This window comes from Puma concolor, chromosome A2, assembly GCF_028749965.1.
Source record: "Puma concolor isolate L17-30 chromosome A2, mPumCon1.1.hap2, whole genome shotgun sequence".
In the NCBI taxonomy this organism is placed as follows: domain Eukaryota; kingdom Metazoa; phylum Chordata; class Mammalia; order Carnivora; family Felidae; genus Puma; species Puma concolor.
Window position 1 is genome coordinate 110,384,352 of NC_141668.1, and position 17,130 is coordinate 110,401,481.

At 53.5% G+C, this 17,130-nt stretch overlaps 1 protein-coding gene across 1 annotated transcript in view; it reads left to right on the forward strand.

Annotated features, from left to right (window-relative positions):
- Positions 1-17,130, forward strand: part of LOC147583411 (putative palmitoyltransferase ZDHHC11B) — a 28,062-nt gene that overhangs the window by 5,687 nt on the left and 5,245 nt on the right. Inside the window, exons 4-10 of the mRNA XM_086682298.1 lie at positions 2,680-2,804; positions 4,963-5,115; positions 7,558-7,667; positions 8,933-8,964; positions 11,658-11,745; positions 13,950-13,984; positions 15,680-15,764. Of these exons, the coding sequence (XP_086538424.1) occupies positions 2,680-2,804; positions 4,963-5,115; positions 7,558-7,667; positions 8,933-8,964; positions 11,658-11,745; positions 13,950-13,984; positions 15,680-15,764 (628 nt within the window). The remainder of the gene's footprint in view (positions 1-2,679; positions 2,805-4,962; positions 5,116-7,557; positions 7,668-8,932; positions 8,965-11,657; positions 11,746-13,949; positions 13,985-15,679; positions 15,765-17,130) is intronic.

A 17,130-nucleotide genomic window follows, 5' to 3' on the forward strand; every position in this document is an offset into this window, starting at 1 on the left:
TGGGGAGGGGTGAGGTCCTGGTGGAGAGAGAGGAGGTCCTTGGCAGGGGGGAGGGGTGGGGTGCTAGGGAAGGAGAAAGTGAAAGGACTGGGGGAGGGAGGGGGATTGGTCAGGGGGAGGGGTGAGGGGGCCCGGAGAGAGGGGTCCTGCAGGCTGGGGGCCTCATGGGTAAGAGGGTGGGGGCCACAGGCAGTGGGAGGAGTCACATGCTGTCCCCAGCACAGCGGTCCTTAACGTCTTTCTGTTCTCCTTGTCTGGCTCTAAAATGTGTTGGCCTGGAGCCCCTTCCGAATGTGGAGGCCCAGCCCCATCCAGAGGGGCTGAGGCTGAGCTGACTTGTCCTTGACCCGCTGGCCTGGACCCAGGCGCTTTCTCCTGGGAGGCCGTCAGAGCACAGAGGATGTGGGCCGAGGCTGCACTGGGAGCAGGTGTTCAGTCCTGCACGGGCTTTGCCAGGACCCCATGTGCTAGGGCCCAGGCTGTGAGTGGCCAAGAAAGTCGCAGGGGCTCCCCCAGCTAGTTCAGAGTGGCCTTTGCCGGCTCATGGCGCTGCAAGGGGTTCCACTGCTCACCCACCACTCATAGCAGGTGTGCTCCGTGCAGCCTGGTCATGGAGCGTCATGGTCTGTGCTCTGTGCAGCCCAGTCCAGGAGTGTTGTGGTCTGTGCTCCGGGCAGCCCGGTCCAGGAGGGTTGTGCTCCGGGCAGCCCGGTCCAGGAGGGTTGTGCTCCATGCAGCCTAGTCCAGGAGGGTTATGCTCCAGGCAGCCACCGGTCCAGGAGCGTCGTGGTCTGTGCTCTGGGCAGCCCGGTCCAGGAGCGTCGTGGTCTGTGCTCCAGGCAGCCTGGTTCAGGAGGGCCATGCTCCGTGCAGCCCAGTCAAGAAATGCTCCACTTGTTCAGGCTTCAAAAGCGTTGCTGCTTTGAGCAGAAGGAAATGCAAAGCTGTCATCATTAGAAAAGTCAAATGAGAATTGGGGGCCTGGGAGCCCTCATGTCGCCCTCTCCACTACAGAGGAGGAGCCCCAGGCCAGCTGGAGTGGGGGGGGGGGGGCTGCCTCCTCACGGTAGCAGGGCTCTCTTCTCTCCCCCAGATGCTCCTCTTAAGGTCTTGGTGCCACAGGCTGGTCGCCTCGAGGTCTGGTCGGCTGTCTGGGATGGGCGAGGGTGTGTGGCCCTGCCACTGAGGAGGACCAAGCTGACCGGGCCCCACAGGGCACACAGGGTGGAGTTCCGAGGTCCTGACAGTGGCCTCCGGGCACAAAAGGCTGCAGAAGTTCCTGGTGGGGACGGCTGGGCCCCAGGAGCCCTCCTATCCACTGGGCAGTGGCAGCAGCAAGGAGTGTGTGCAGAAGTGAGGGAGGGCACCATGTGCGCGGGGGTCTTGGTGAGGGCATGGCCACCCCTGTCCACGTGGAGTCCAGGACTCCCTCCTGTCCCTTCCACCATCAGGCAGAGAAAGCAAGAGGAAATGACTACATTTACAAGACGAGTTGGCCAAAACAGTTGGCAAAGTGTGATAAGCTCCTGAGACGACGTGCCTTCACAGGGGAAGTGCCCGGACTGGGTGCTGAGGCACCATAGACACAGGAGTCAGAGACGACAGCGACGTTTCTGGCCCCGAACATGCAGCTGGACAGGCTTTGGCCCTCACCCTGCCGGGAGGGCTGCCTCTGGCCTGGTGCCAGCAGCACCGGATGGCCGAGGGCCTTCTGCTGCGGGGTGGGCCCGTCGGCTGGAACAGCTGCACCGCACACCACAGGCTCCCTGGGAACCAGAGCCAGGTGTGGGGCCAGGTGTGTGCCCCCTGCACCTCGGGGACACACAGGACACGTGCCCTCCAGGGCCTTTGACAAGGGGCCACAATGCAGGCTGCCCTCCACATCCACATGACCCTTTGAGGACATTCTCGTTTTAGCTCTCTGCCTAAAGATGTGTTAAAAAAACAAAAACAAACCTCAAGATGTTCTGGAAAAGAATAATGGAGTCAGATAAATTTCAGCTGGATAAAAGACACTGCTGAAGATTGAAAATGCTAAAGAAACAGTTTCCTTAAATATCACCACGGTAGAAAGCCCAAAGGAAGACCTTGCAGCAGGAGATTATTCCAAGAACTGCTGACCAGAATTTAATTTTTTCATGGTTAGATTGTTCTCTGTGTCCTGAGCACAGGCAAGAGGACAGGAGTGATTCTGGCCTAATGCCAAAGCACAAGATGTCACTTGTGCACACAAGTGTGCACAGGCCCCGGGAGGGTGTGTGGAGATGATGCACTGTGGGCCGCTGGCCGGCCAGGCGCCTGTCCCAGCACCCCTGCTTCCCCGACCTGCTGGGCTTCCATGCTTCTGGATGGAAGCACAGCACCCAGGATCCCGTGCAACATGGGGGGCAGGGGTGGTGGTCCCGATCCTGACCCGGTGGAGCCCTGGTGAGCAGTGGCGGCGTGTGGAGGAAGCTGCAGGCAGCCCGACCCGCCTGGAGCCTCTGTGTACCCAGCTGGGAGCCAGGCCAGGCCCTTCTCACTGCCGCGTGGGGGTGGGAAGGGGGCACAGAAACTGGTGGTGCCCTCAGGGCATCCTCTGGGGATCTGGGGTGCCAGGCGACAGGAAGAAGGCTGGGCCTTGGGTTCGGGGTCAGGGGCACCTTGCCCAGCCCTGAGTCTTGCTCTGCCCCCCTGCAGATATTTCTTTAGCTCCTTGGTTTCCGCCTTGGCCAGCCTGCTCTGCCTGATCACCATCCTGCTCTACGTCTTCATCCAGTACTCAGTCAACCCGGAGGTGCTGCGCACTCATCCCCTCTATGAAGGTACGGCGGGGGGGGGTGGGGGTGGGGGGGTTCCTCTCTGGCATTGCTTTCTCTTGGGTCACTCGTGGTGGTAGCCTCTCCCTCCAGCTGTCTTTCAGGGAAAGCTCTCCTTCTGGGGGATGTCAGTCTGGCCCGCCCCTAGCTGGGTGAGCTGTGGGGCCGAGCAGGAGGGCAGCAGTCCCCCAGGGACCAGAAGGCAGGTTTGGGGCCCCGTGCCCATCACCCAGTAGTTGTTCTTGGCAGGGAGCAGGGTGGGGCAGGAGGGCAGGGCTGCCTGGGGAAGGTGCTGGGTGGTGTGTGGCTGCAGGTGTCTGCTGAGCGGCTCCAGGAACCTGGCCTTGGGAACACATGTGCCTCAAAGGTCTGTCCATCACTGCGCAACCCCGGGCCTGTGACCGTGACCTTATTTGGAGAGAGGGTCCTCCCAGATGCGATTAAGGATCCTGAGATGATCATGGGTTACCTGGCAATGTGTGGGATCCTGGATCCAGTGAAAACATCCTTGTAAGAGACTGGAGGGACATGGCCACAAGCCAAGGGGTGCCTGGAGCCCCAGAAGCTGGAAGATCCAAGGACAGATCCTCCCCCATGGCCTCGGAGGGAGACGGGCCCTGCAACACCCTGACTTCGGGGCTTCATCTCTGCTGTTGAAACTGCCTGGTCTATGGCCATCAGTCACAGCAGCCCTGGACACTGACACAGGGAGAACCCCAAGCGGAGCACCTCATGTGTCTGTCCTGAGTGTTTGGGGACCTCAGCCCTCAGGGTTCAGAGCAAAGCTTCCTTTCCCGGTCCAGGCCTCTCTCCAGAGCACGTCACGGCCATGCCCTCTTCCTGGAAGGGCACCATGCCCTGTGCACCTTCATCCCAAGGCCTTCAGTGCACCTGGGCTGGATGAGCCCTGGTGGGATGGGCCATCTGACCTGCACCTGCTCCAGAGTGCATCCTGGCTATTTCCATGGTAAAAGGGAACAGTGGGAGTCTCAGCGAGACCCGGCCCTGCTCAGCGGGAAGAGCCGGCTGCGCTCTGCACACAGCCAGCTGGAGGCCTCCGCCTGCCATCCTTCCTGACATTCTCCACACATGGCCTGAGCAGAGGGGCTGGCCGGTGACCGCTGCCTCAGGACAGTCACCGGTGGGCACTGGGGATTCCCTGCGAAGGTCCTCCCGGCCACGGAGCCTCTCATTGCCCCAACACACTCTGAAATGCGGCTCGCACATGGTAAGCAGCAGCCTCAGCGCACCCGAGTTCCATAGCACATGTCCTTACTTCCTCCCAATGTGGGCGTCGGCTGGGCCCTCGCTGCCACGCGCTGGCAGAACAGAGGGCAGCCTGGTCTCCGAAGGTGCTTCTCTCTGGGAACTTGCTCGCTCCAGAACCATCGTGGATGTGCTGCACATGAATGCCTGATGACTGAGGCAATCTCCTGGGTTTGCTGTTCCAGAAGATTCCATGGGGCTGCTTACCCGCCAGTTCCCTGGGGCACTTTGGTGTCATTGGTGGGAATTCATCAACACATCACCGGCTAAGGGGACAAGCATGTGGCCGGCCACCCCATGGTACATCCAGCCTCATGCACACTGCGCTGCAGCCCCCGAGGCACACAGCGGGCCTGGCAGCCACTTTCCATGCCACGTAAAGGACTGGAATCAGTACCTCCCAGACTCTGTGGTGGGATGAGAGCATTTCAGCTGGATTCCATCTCCATGGGCCTGCCTGCAGATTCCTCAGTGCTTTCCTCACACCAAAGTTCAGAAGTGTCAACAGCCCTTGGGGCCCGGATGACCAAGTCCTGGAAATGTCCCAAGGCGCTGGCTACTGCCTTGCAGTTCCCTGTGAGGGTGGCTGACTGAGAACAGGGAGGGCCTGGCACAGTGGCATGGCCCTTGGGACAGGGTGGGGGTTCAGCCAGGCAGGGGGTCAGGCTCTGCAACCCGGACCCTTAGTTATCCTCTCCCAGCCTCACCTTCCAGACCCGTAAAGTGGGGCTGTGACACCCACCTCAGTCAGGGGGCTGCAAGGGCACCTGGGTGAGGTAGGCCACACACTGGGGTGGGGGAGGGGCTTCCTTGGGCTGCTCACCCTCCCCCACCTCCCAAGAAGGGGCTGGCCATGCCCCAGGTGCTGGATGCATGCATGTCTCCCTTGCCTCCGCAGACGTGCCCAAGGACACTTGGCTGCTGTTCCTTCCGTTTTTCCCTGTAAAGACGAAGGCCCTGGTGGTCCTGGGCATTGGGGTGTCCATCCTGCTGCTGTCTACTCTCAGCCTCCTGCTGCCTGGATACCTGTTCATCTTCCACCTCTTCTTAAGTATGTGTCCTGACCCCCACTCCAGTCTTTGTCCCTTGCGTTCCCACGTGGCCCAAGACAAGGTCTGCCGGCCCCTGCTAGAAACGAGCACATCAGACAAATGACAGGAAGAGACACCCCTAGAGGGACAGCAGGGCTCATTCTGCTCTGAGGCCTGCAGAGGACACGAGAGGGACTAGGAGTAAGTTAGATAAGGGAGCAGAACGTGTGAGGCAGGAACAGGCACCATTAAAAAAAGAACGGGGGATTTAGAGAAGCACCAAGTCCTAACAATGAAAAATAGTGAGCCAGCGACAGGGTATCTGCTGACCCAGCTTGCTGCAGGGACACTGGCCGTTTCCTGGAGTCCACGCGGCACTGCGTGCAGCAGGCCCCACCACGCCGTGGCCCAGGGGAGGGCATGAATTCTCTCTGTGGCTTCTGCAAGGGAGAAGGTGGCAGCGGGGGCCCTATGTGGCTGCCAGAGCGGGTCTGGCACAGGGAGTGTCCTCAGCAGAGCCAGGGCCGGAATCAGCACCCGGAGCCAGAGGTGGGTCAGCCCAGGCCCTTATCCTAAAAGCTTCCACGCACCGGCCAATGGGGACAAGGGTGAATTTGGGGACAGTGCCCCAGCTGCAGCATACAGTACAGCCAGCAGGTGGCAAGCTGGGCAGGTCCAGAAGTCCACTGCGGCCACTCAGGACAGACGGACGTGAGACTGGAGAACAGGTCCACGGGACAGATGGCCAATGGGAGATCCAGGCACAGGGACCAGAGGGCCCCAACCCAGGCAACAGGGAGGGTGGTGGTGCCACACTCACTGTGGGGGTAGGGGAGGGAGATGCACACGGAGCTTATGGCTCAAGGTGCTGTTTACAGGGTATTTGGACAGCAAAGCACAGACTTCCAGAAAAAGTTGGGATATTAGCTATTGTTATAATAAACTTACCCTGCTTGAAGTAACAGAGTTATCACCTTGCAGTCTCTGTGGGTCATGGGTTCAGCATAGCTTAGCTGGGTCCACTGGCCCTGCTCGGCCACAAGGCTTCCTCCAGGTGTGAGGAAGGTCTGTGGTCTCATCCGACTGGGACCCACGTTTAGGTTCAACGCCAGGGTGTTGGCAGGCCAGCTCCTGGCCTCCGTTCCCCGTGAGTTGTTGGCCGGTGCCTCCTCCCACCAGGACACTCCAGCACGAGGGGGCAGCCGGCCTTTTGTAGCCCAGTCATGGAAGTGACGCCCTTCACCTCTTGTGCAAGGCGCTGGGGCCACCCACTCTCCAAGGGATGGCGTGACACAAATACCCTGAGGTGGGGGGTAGGGGCTGCTGGGGGGCCTGTCAGAAGCTGTGGGCAGCTGGATGCCTCTTTGAAGTTTGGGGGAAGGACATCCTGACACTGCAGCACGAGTGGAGTGCAGCATTGGTGAGGGCAAGCCCTCCCAGGAAGATGCACAGATGTCTGGTACCAGCAGCAGGGGTGTGGGGAAAGCCGCCTCCACACAAGCGGGGGGCAGAGCATCCCAAAGACCAGCGGCCCCGGGCTGCTGTGTTGACGCCTAGTGTCGCTGGAGGGGACACGGCAGACACTCATTCAGCGCACACTGCACTCTGGCCTCCCTCCCCAGCCACATCTCCTCTCGTTACTGTCAGATGAAGGTGTTTGCTCAAGACTCAGGACGAGTGTGAGCTCTGGGGAACACACAGTGTGTACTTGCCACCTGATGGTGATGGCAGCCATCCCTGCAATCCCTGCCAGAGAACTAGTGTTTTCGCGAGCATGTGGCCAGATGCAAATTACGCCCTCACACAGGTTCTGGGGGAGGTGGGAGAACCAGTAAGAGCCAGGTGTAGTTCATCAGGTAGCCAAAGCAAACACAGACAGATGCCCTTGTACAAACCACCCAGGGAAGGGAACGGGCTCCACGCGGGTGTGGGGGGCAGCCCACCTTCCGCCTGCCCCTCCAGCTGCAATTAGGCTTCTGTGGGTGGCCCTTATCCCTTTCCAGAAATAACTAGAAGCCATCTGTCCTCGTGTTTGTTGGTTTTAGGGAGAGAAGTGGGAGGATTGGTGCCTCTGCTGAAGCAGGCACAGAACCCGTTTCGTGGACGGTGCTGTCTGTTGACAGACCCGGGTCTCAGATGTCCTTTCAGTGACCTGGGGTGCTTCTGCCACAGTGCCGGAGCCAGCGTCCGGGTCCACACTGGCTTTGTGGGCCTGGAAGGCCGCAGGGTAGCTGTTCCTGGGACGGGGCGCCAGCAGCCTTGGGGCTGTGACGAGCTACTGCTTGCCTCCCACAGGCCAGGTGGGCCCCGGGGTGGCCATGCAGCAGCCCCCCAGCGCCCCAGGTTAGGAGGCAGCTCCCGGCACCCTGGGGGGAAGCCCTGGAAGACCGGGTTGTGGCCTGTGGGCCACTCTGCCCGCCTGCGTAATTGTAACTGCCTGTTTCCGCCTTTCTCCTCTCTAGTGTTCAAGAAGTTGAGCACATATGAGTATGTGATACAGAAACGCTGTCAAAAGATTCCAAAAGTTCCAGCGGGGAGGAAAGAGCTGTCCTTCAAAATAAGCATGCCACAGGTAGCGGGTGCCCCTCTGCTTCACCATCTGCGCTATCCAGGCCTGGGGCAGCGCCCAGTGTCACCTTGCAGCTGGAACTTCTCACAGTCCTTTGCTTCTGTGTTGGCACAATTCTCTGATTCCGTGTGTGTGTGTGTGTGTGTGTGTGTGTGCGCGCGCGCACGTTGTGTGATGCAGTGCAGGTGTATGTGTGTATGTGTATGTGGTGTGTGTGATGCAGTGTGTGTGTGTGCGTGTGTTTGGTGTGAGATGCACTGCATGTTTGCACGTGTGAGTGCGTGATGTGTATAATGTGATGCACATGTGTGTGGTTGTGTGTGCATAGTATGTGATGCAGTGCATGTGTGTGTGGTTTTGTGCGTGTGTGTGTGTTTAGTGTGAGATACGGTGCGTGTGTGACTGAGTACATGTGTGTGATGCAGTGCATGTGTATGTGTGCATGTGTACATGGTGTGTGTGATGCAGTGTATGTGTGTGTGTGTGTGCAGCGCAGTACATGTGTGTTTGGTGTGTGGTGTGCATGTGTGTTATATCATTTGTACGTTCACTGTCCACAGAATCAAGCCAGCAGGGTTGACTCCTTTTAGGCCCATATATTAATGCAGCTGTTTCTCATCAAAATTAAAAGCATTTGCTTTTCAAACGAGCACCATTAAGAAAATGAAAACATAAGCCAAAGGCAGAAATATTTGCAAATCATATACTTGTGCCCAGAATATATAAAGAATTCAAAATTTAATTATAAGAAAAATGACCCAGTGTTTTAACTTTTTAAATGCGCAAAAGATTTGAACCACCTGTTCACCAAGGAGGATCCACGGTAGCAGATAAGCACATCGACATCAGTTACCATTAAGAAAACACAAAACCACAGTAAGATACCATTACACATCCAGTAGAATGGCTATAATCAAAAGAACCAATAATAAAAAGCGTTGGTGAAGCTGTAGATCGAAAGGCTCCTACGTTACTAGTGCAGATACCGAATTATATCACTCTGATCAGCAGTTTGGTGTTTTCTTAAAAAGTGAAATGTATAGTCACCGTTGAAGTCAGCAATCCCACTTCCAGTTTCTTAACTATTAGAAGTGAAGACACAGGTATTCATGTGACAGGGGTGCTATCCCCCAGTGAGATCCTTTCCTAGGACCCAGGGACGCTGAAGCACCATTACTCAAAATTAACTAATAACTGACTTGAATCGTGTATAAGACTAAGCCCAGTGTCAACAACTTTTTCACGTTATGAATTTTTATTGCTCACAGCAAGAAGATGACCTGAGTCTGTCTGCACGTAGGTAAGTGTGTAAGCTTACTAGAGTTGTTTTATCTGTCTGACAAATACTATATGCTCTCAATTGTCTTGCTTGAACAAGTCTTCGTTACTCCAAGGTTATACAAATCTCCACATTCTGTGCTAGTGTTTTCACCAGCTTTATTCGCTTTGCATTTTGATTTCCAAGCCGTCCTGAATTTGTGTGTTCACGGAGACAGGGGCTAAGGTGGGTTTGCCCAGGACCTAGTGCCCCCGGCTCCCCCAGGAGACCCTCTTCCGGCCGTGCCTCACCCTGAACGTCCAGCAGGGGAACGCCCTCGGCATTCTTTAGTTTTCATAGTTGTTGACAATTCCTCCACGTTTTTAGTTTCCGTATAATTTTTAAAATAGTTTTCATGCAGTTCTGAGAAAGGCAGAGTTCGAAGTGGAGTTACAGGAAACATTCCTTAGAGGCGGGAGCGAGCGGAGCCGCATGGCCTCAGCTCCAAGCCCTGAAACTGCCCCAGAAGTCGGTCTCCCCTGGGGGAGCGGGCCGGAAGTGCCCCAGTTCTGTGGTGCTGTCGGAAGTTCGGCCCTCGCAGAAACGGGTGGGGGGCGACTCCCATGTTCTGGCGGAGCTGGGCAGGTCGCAGGGCTGGTGCTGGTTCTTGACCGAGGATCGGGAATCCCTCCAAAGAATCCGCTCATTCCTTTTGCATTTGTGTCCTTAGACACCCGGTAGCCATGCTTCTGGGAAAACCTGGGTCGTTTGGAGTTTCACTTGAAGCATTGCCACACTGCGGTCCTTTAGGTACAATCTGAGCACGTTCCCCTCGCCCTGTCCAGCCTGGGGGCCAGCCGCCTCTAGAAGCAACTGAGACTAACCCCGTTTTCGGGCAGTCGGTGTGGACACTGCGCAGGAACTGGGGACCTCAAGTCTCTGGCCGCCCCACGCACTGCAGTCACTGCTGGTGCTCCGAGGACTGTCTTCCAAGTTCTGTTTTAGTATTATTTTGTGAGTTATACTCACAGTGCTTTGTTTTTATAAAATTGTAATCACATTGTTCAACTCTTTAGAGCCCCTTTTAAAAATTCCATATATTGTGGTGCCACTGGGTGGCTCAGGCGGTTAAGCATGGGACACTTGGTTTCTACTGAGGTCATGATCTCACGGTTTGTGGGGTTGAGCCCCACATTGGGCTCTGTGCTGGCAGCAGTGAGCCTGCTTGGGATTCTCTCTGCCTCTCTCTCTGCCCCTTCTCCCCAAGGCCTCTCTCTGTCAAAATAAATACATAAACTTAAAAAAAAATTCCATACATTGTGGACATAGTTAAAAGAAAAAGAAACATAATTTTTATGAGTATGAGTGACTTCATCTTTGGGAGGGACCATATTCCTCATTTCTGGAATGTTATTCCTTATTTTCAATCACTATAGTGTTCCCTTCTCCAACTGGAAAGTGAGCTGCTAACCTTTGTATTGAAAGGTCGATTGTGTTGAGAGACAAGCCCTCTCAATGCGCTGGGCCGTCTGTCCCAGCGGCCTCTCTTTCCTGCAGAAGTGTCCCTAGTTTGACCTGGACACTCACAGCCTTACATGTTAGGCAAAGCCCACTGTCAGAATGTCAGCTCCAAGAGATCAAAGAGTATCTTTAAATCACGTGGCACTCTGTCAATCCCCCCAAAAGAAAAATCCACTCAGTAAGTGCCTGTGGAGTTCCATGATGTAAGTCACTGGTATATTTTAGGGGAGAACTTAGTGTAGCACTCTCTAAGGTGCTTCTCTCTATTAGTAGGTATCAGACCAATTTATTGGGAGTATTTCCTCTGGACCATTAATCTGCTGCAAAAGTAGGATCACACGTGTGAAGATACTTCTTGCCTAATTCTACAGGTGTTCTGCTCAGCTAATGTCCATCAAGTGGCTTGTATTAATTTTTTATTGCTATCTGGCAAATTCCCACAAATGTAGTGGCTTGAACTAAGACTCGTCTGAAAGCGCTTGTGGGTCATGTGCCTGGCAAGCTCAGCTGGGTCCCTGATTGGTGCCTCCCAAGGCAACAGTCACGGCTCACCAGGTCAGCCCTCCTTTCTGGAGGTTATGGGGAAGAGTCTGCTTCCGGGCAGATAGAGAATGCCAGTGCAGCTGTTGCTTTCCCACTCTTGCTACGTGGCCCTTCCATCTCTAAGTTGGTAATGGTGGGTCTAGTCTCTTCATATTTTAGATCTCTCGGACTTCCTCCTTTTCCTCATTTCTCAGTTTTTAAGGATTCGTGTGATTGCATTGGACCTACTTGGGTAATCAAGGACAGTCCTCAGTTTCCTACAGTTGCCGCAAGGAATGAGCACAAAGTGACAATGCCATGGTCTCCAAGGCAGGTCACTTTGTCCATTTGTAACTGAGCCCTGCTGCACCCACAGACTCAAGAACGCAGTGGCCCAGCGTGGGGGTGCCACAGCAGGAAGAAGCGCCCCTGTGGCCTCCCACCGGCAAGCAGTCATAGACCTTTATGGATGGTGCTCCTGCGCCGTGTCCTCCGTTGTGCAGCCAACCCAAGAGCACACGGACGGCCTCCCAGGAGCTGCTCACTCTGAGGCTCTGCAGATGAGCATGTCACGATGGCAGCCAGTGCATGGAGCTTTGCAGCTGTCAGCGGTGCTCTCTGAGCTCACTACACAAAGCAAGGCCCTTCTTTGCTCATGGAAGTCTGTCCTCCCTTTTGCCCCATCCCTGTAGAGAGCAGTGCAAGGAGGCCCCGCCGCAGCCGAGGTGCCCGGGTCTGCGATCCACCATCACCACGTGCCAGGAGAGCTCCCCGCTGCAGGTGAGAGCCGCTGGGCACGTGAAAGGTCTCAGGCTGCCCCCGGAATGAGGACAGAAAACGCTTGGGATTGCTTGTTTGACTGATTTGAAGCATTTACTCAGTACCCAGGCATGCTACTCGTATGGGAACAAAGGTGGAGGGAGAAGAGAAGAAACACTGACAGAAAATATCCTTAACTGTAGGGCTTATAGTGTGTGTGTGTGTGTGTGTGTGTGTGTGTGTGTGTGTGTGTAAGGGGGGAGAAAGAGATAAATGCAATGCAATCTGGGTGTGCGAAGACTGAAGTGGCATCCGTGTGCTTTAACGAAGGGTATTGATGTCTGTGTCCTGCTGGCTTTGAAAAGCACCAGAAAATAAAATGATGGATGGATAGTCACATGGTTAAAAAGAAATATTCACAGCAAAATTTTAATGATGATAGAACCTAGAAGTTGAGTGTTTGGGCATTCTTGTACAATCCTTTCCACTTTTCTGGGTGTTTGAAATTGTCCATTCTTAAAAAAGTGTTAGGGAATAACTATAGGACACAGACGTGGAGTAAGGGGTGTGTGTGTGTGTGTCTGTTTATGTCTGCTCTTCACAGATTGAGACTGAGGCAAGAATGTCCACCTCAAACTTCTATTTGACATTTTACTAAAGTTCCAGCCAGTGTAATACAGCAAGAAATACAAAGACATATAGATTTGAAAATGAACCTGATTTTATTTGCAGGAAACATGCTTCTAACAAATCTGCAAAAGATATAGTAGAAATAAGATAGCTCAGCAAGGTGGTAGAATACAAAATGAATATAATAACCCCCATTATATTTCTGTATACTAACAATGAAAAATCTCAAAATGATATTAAGAAAACCATTCCATCTGTAATAGCATTAAAAACAATAAAATAAAATAAAACAAGCACCAAATGTGTATACTTAACGCTACAAACTATTGATGAGAGAAACTGAACACAATCCAAATAAACGGAAAGATTTAGAATATTCGTGGACTGGAACGCAAAATATTGTCATGATAGAAAACTCCCCCCAAAATTGGTCTACATAATTACCATGAGCCCTATTGAGTTTCCAGCAAGCTTTTTTCTTTAAGGAAATAGCAAGCCAACCCTAAAATAGATACAGAAATCCAAAGGACGTAGAGTGACCAAAAGAATTTAGAAAAAGGAGCAGCAAATTGGAGGACTTACTCAATCTGACTTAAAAATGAACTATCAAGCTACAGTAGTCAGGACAGTGTGAGCCGTGAGGGTGGTGTGCCCAGTGAGGGTAGACATGCAGGTCAAGGGAACAGAATAGAAAGTCCAGAAATAAAACCCGATCAGTGGGTGTTAAACCGAGGTGCCAGGATAATTAAACAGGGAGAGATGAGAGTATATTTAATAAGCTGTGCCAGAACAATTGGATGACCATATGCAAAAAAAGAGGGCGGGGAAGAGCTTAATAGCTGCTTCTCAGCATACACACAAAAATAACTCAAAATCAACCACAGTTCTGAATTTAGGGGCTAACCTATAACACTTTAGGAAGAAAACAGAATAAAACCTTTGTGATCTTGAGGTAGACAAAGTTTTCTTTAATATGGGCACCAAAACCACTATGAAGAAAATGGAAAATTTGACTTTTTTATAAAAGAAAGCATTTCCTGTTCAGAATTCACCACTGCAAAAATAAAAATGTAAGTCACAGGTTGGAATAAATATTTGCAAACCCTGTACTTAAATCCAGAATAAATAAACAACTCTCAACACTTAATAGGGGAAAACGGCCCCATTTTTAAAATGGGGGAAAGATTCTAATAAACTTTACCAAATAGGACATACGGGTGGCAGATAATCACCTGACAAGATGTTCAACATCATTCACCACTAGGAAAGTGCAACTAAAGCCACGGTAAGACAGTTGGAACGGCTCCCTGGGAAAGGCTACCGGCACCAGGAGCGGGAGACACAGAGGAACCGGAGGCCCGTAGCTAGGTGTGCAAAGTCGTCGGGGGTTTACAGTGATACCACTGTGGAAAGTAGTTTGACAGTTTCTTAAAATCTTCAATGTATTCTTAACCTCTGACACAGCGACCCCCACACAGAGACCCCTTCCTAGGAAGTCTCTGAGCCAGACGCACCTGAAACTAATGACGGACTTGATTTCCTACGAATAGCCTCAGTACCAACAATTTCTTCTTCTTTTTCCTTTACCCCCACAGGCAGCCACAGGTGACCTGAAATCACCCTCACACAGGTAGGTTGTAAGCTTGTTGGACTTGTTCTCTCTGAATGAAAATGGCTACGCCATCTTAAGTCAAATTGCTTTGGAAAGTGACTCATCTCTGATGGGATATTTTTAAATGATGTGACAACACAGTAGGAAATAACTCTGTTTAACGTAACAGTACCACGTACAGCTACGCAGGGACCTTTTGCGCTCCACGTGCTTGGGGAAATGTAGTAATTCTCTCCCTGTGGACAACTCGCATCTGAACTAGCACGCCAGCGTCAGCGCTCATTTCTTCTGTCAGTCGGAGAACGTGTGGGGAGCGGGTCCCAGCCTCCTTTTTATGACCTCCGATAATACCTAGTTTCCCGTCGCTCCTGAGCCATGCATGCCTGCTCATTCTGAGCCTGCGAGGAGTCACACAGAGGACAGCCCTGCAGGCACACACGCACCCAAAGTGCACCCCTGCAAAGTCACAGAAGCAGAAAGTGGCCCATTATGAAGGTCACGACCCAGGGTAAGCACACATTTTAAAACGTGCACTTGGTCTCCACTTTGAAACTGTACCAGTGTGGAAAGTCACCTCAGAACATGGAGAAATGAGAAATATGCTCACATTGGGGTGAGGGTCTCGGTCTGCCAGGGCTGCCCTGACAAAGGACCACAAAACAGGTGGCTTAAAAAATAGAAATGTACCATCTCACTGCTGTGGAGGCTGGAGCCGGACTCACCTCGACATGTCCCCAGTCATAGGACCTGCACTTGGCTTCTCTCCTTGGCTCGTACCTGACGCTGTTTTCCCTTTGTCTCTTCAGTTTTCCCGTTTTGCCCCATTCTGGCAAGAATGATTGAAAATTAACGAACCAGGAGGGCCTGCCTGTCCTCTTGCACAGATGCGGTCGTCAGGCCAAGGGCCTGCCTGTCTTCTGGCATGGAAGTGGTCATCCCGCTGAGGGCCTACCTGTCCTCTTGCACAGACGCGGTAGTCGGGCTAGGGCCTGTCCTCTTGCACGGACATGGTTGTCGGGCCGAGGGCTGGCCTGTCCTCTTGCATGGACGCGGCCATCGGGCTAAGGGCCTGTCCTCTTGTATGGACGTGGTAGTCGGGCCGAAGGCCTGTCTTCTTGCACAGACTCGGTCGTCGGGCCGAGGGCTGGCCTGTCTTCTTGCACAGATGCGGTTGTTGGGCTGAGGGCCTGTCCTCTTGCACGGACACAGTCGTTGGGCTTAGGGCCTGTCCTCTTGCACGGACGCGGTCATCGGGCTGACCCTGGGCTCAGGTGATGACACCTTGAGCTGCTAGAGTCGCTGCATCTGAAAACCCCCCTTACAGCAATGTGAGGTCATTGGTGGACACTGTTCAATCCGCTTGCACAGTTCAGTTAGCTGAGTGTCCCACGACCTACATCCCCACCATTGCTCTTGGTAATTCCTGAACATCTCTTTCCTTCCAAACCCAGGGTCTCTTCCCAAATCCCCTCCTGATCTGCAGGGGCACCCCTTCTTCTTGACACCCCCTGCTGCTCCTGCAACTCTCCCTTTAGGTGCTCCTCCCCTGCCCTCCCGCGGTCTCCCACCATGCAGTGGACCTGAGGGGAAAGGGCGATAAGGAGGCTGTGTGATGCTGTGGCCTGTGGTTTCCGGCAGCCATCAACACCCCCTCCAGGAAGCAGTGGCCGTCCTTGTTGATGAGTGTCTCCCCTTCCCCCTGCCATCCCACAGAGTGAAGTTCAGCCACCTGCTGCCGGATGTGCACTCAGGTCCATCCTCCTCCACCAACACGTTCATGGAGGACTCGTGGGTGATGGTAAGTGAGGCATGGCCGTGCGTGAGTGAGCCTCAAACACAGGGGTGGGGTCCAGTGCTGAGTCTAAGTTCCCCACAAGAGCAAGGGCAGGACAGTATTTGGACCTGCTTGTCTGGCTGGTTTAAGGCATTTATGGTGTCCTCTGGGGACACTGCTCGAACAGGACAGTGGTGGGAGGGGGATAAAGGGAAACAAGGCGGGCAGCACAAACGATCTAAAACACAGGGCATGTGTGTGAGCAGAGAAACATGACGGAAAAATGGGTGCTACTGGAACGGAAGCATCACACGTGTGCTTGGGTGACATGTGTGCACTCCAGCAAGCTGGCGGGATTCTGGCCAGGAAGGGCTCAGTGACCCACTTACTGTCACGGCAGAAGGGTGCCCCTGCTCATCTCCCAGGTCAGCGGGGAGGAGGGACATACCTGGTCCACTGTGTTCATTGCAGAGCCTGGAGTCAGAGCTCCGTGTTGGAGATGCTGGAGGCCAGTCTTCAGTGGGGACTGTGTGTGACTGGCCAGGTCACAGCTTAAACCGTAGCCAACACAATTATGGCATGACCCCTCCCCGCCACTCGCTCCCATCAAGCCTTCCAACAAGTACACACTTTACATGCATGGAGACCAGGCTGATGCTCCATTCCAGGGGTCACAGTGGTGGCTGTGGCAGTGATAGCATCTATTGGCGCCCCATCCCTGCCATCCCTTCTTGGGTGGTGGTGGCCACACGGCTTCTGAGTGACATGAAGGACACATCTCAAGAAGCAAAGATGTGGGGTGTTGACCATGTATGACCGTGAGGGCCATGTACCCCCGCTGGTTATAATGTGTGTCCAGGTGAACATGTGGAAGCCCTCTCTCTGGTGTGTGGCTCTGGAGCTCGCCTCTAGAATGTGTAGTAGAGCAGTCTCAGGGCCACCTTATTCCCATCCTGTCTCAGGAATCCAAGGAAGCTGTGACCGTTCATTGTCACTCTGCTGGACACTTGTCATCCATCATCACGTTTAATCCCTCTGTGGATTATCTGAGATAGATCATCATCCCACTTTGATGGCTGGGCTCGCCTCTTGGTGTGCGTGGAGCTTTAGGATCCCACCGGCTTAAACCCTCCCCACCCCACACCCCTGAGGATACATTTTCTTCTGTTTCCAAAACTGTATATGCCAGATATGGTCATATGGCATTCTAGTGCCACAGTAGTAATAGCATGGGGTCTGGAGCTTTCAAACATTTGTATATTCGTTCTAAATCTTCCAGTGTTGAAAAATGCATTTCTCACTTAAGAAAGGTAGTTACCTTTCCAGCCAATTTACACAAATTACCAACACTGTCGAATTCTACCGAATTTTTAAAAAATAATGACACAAA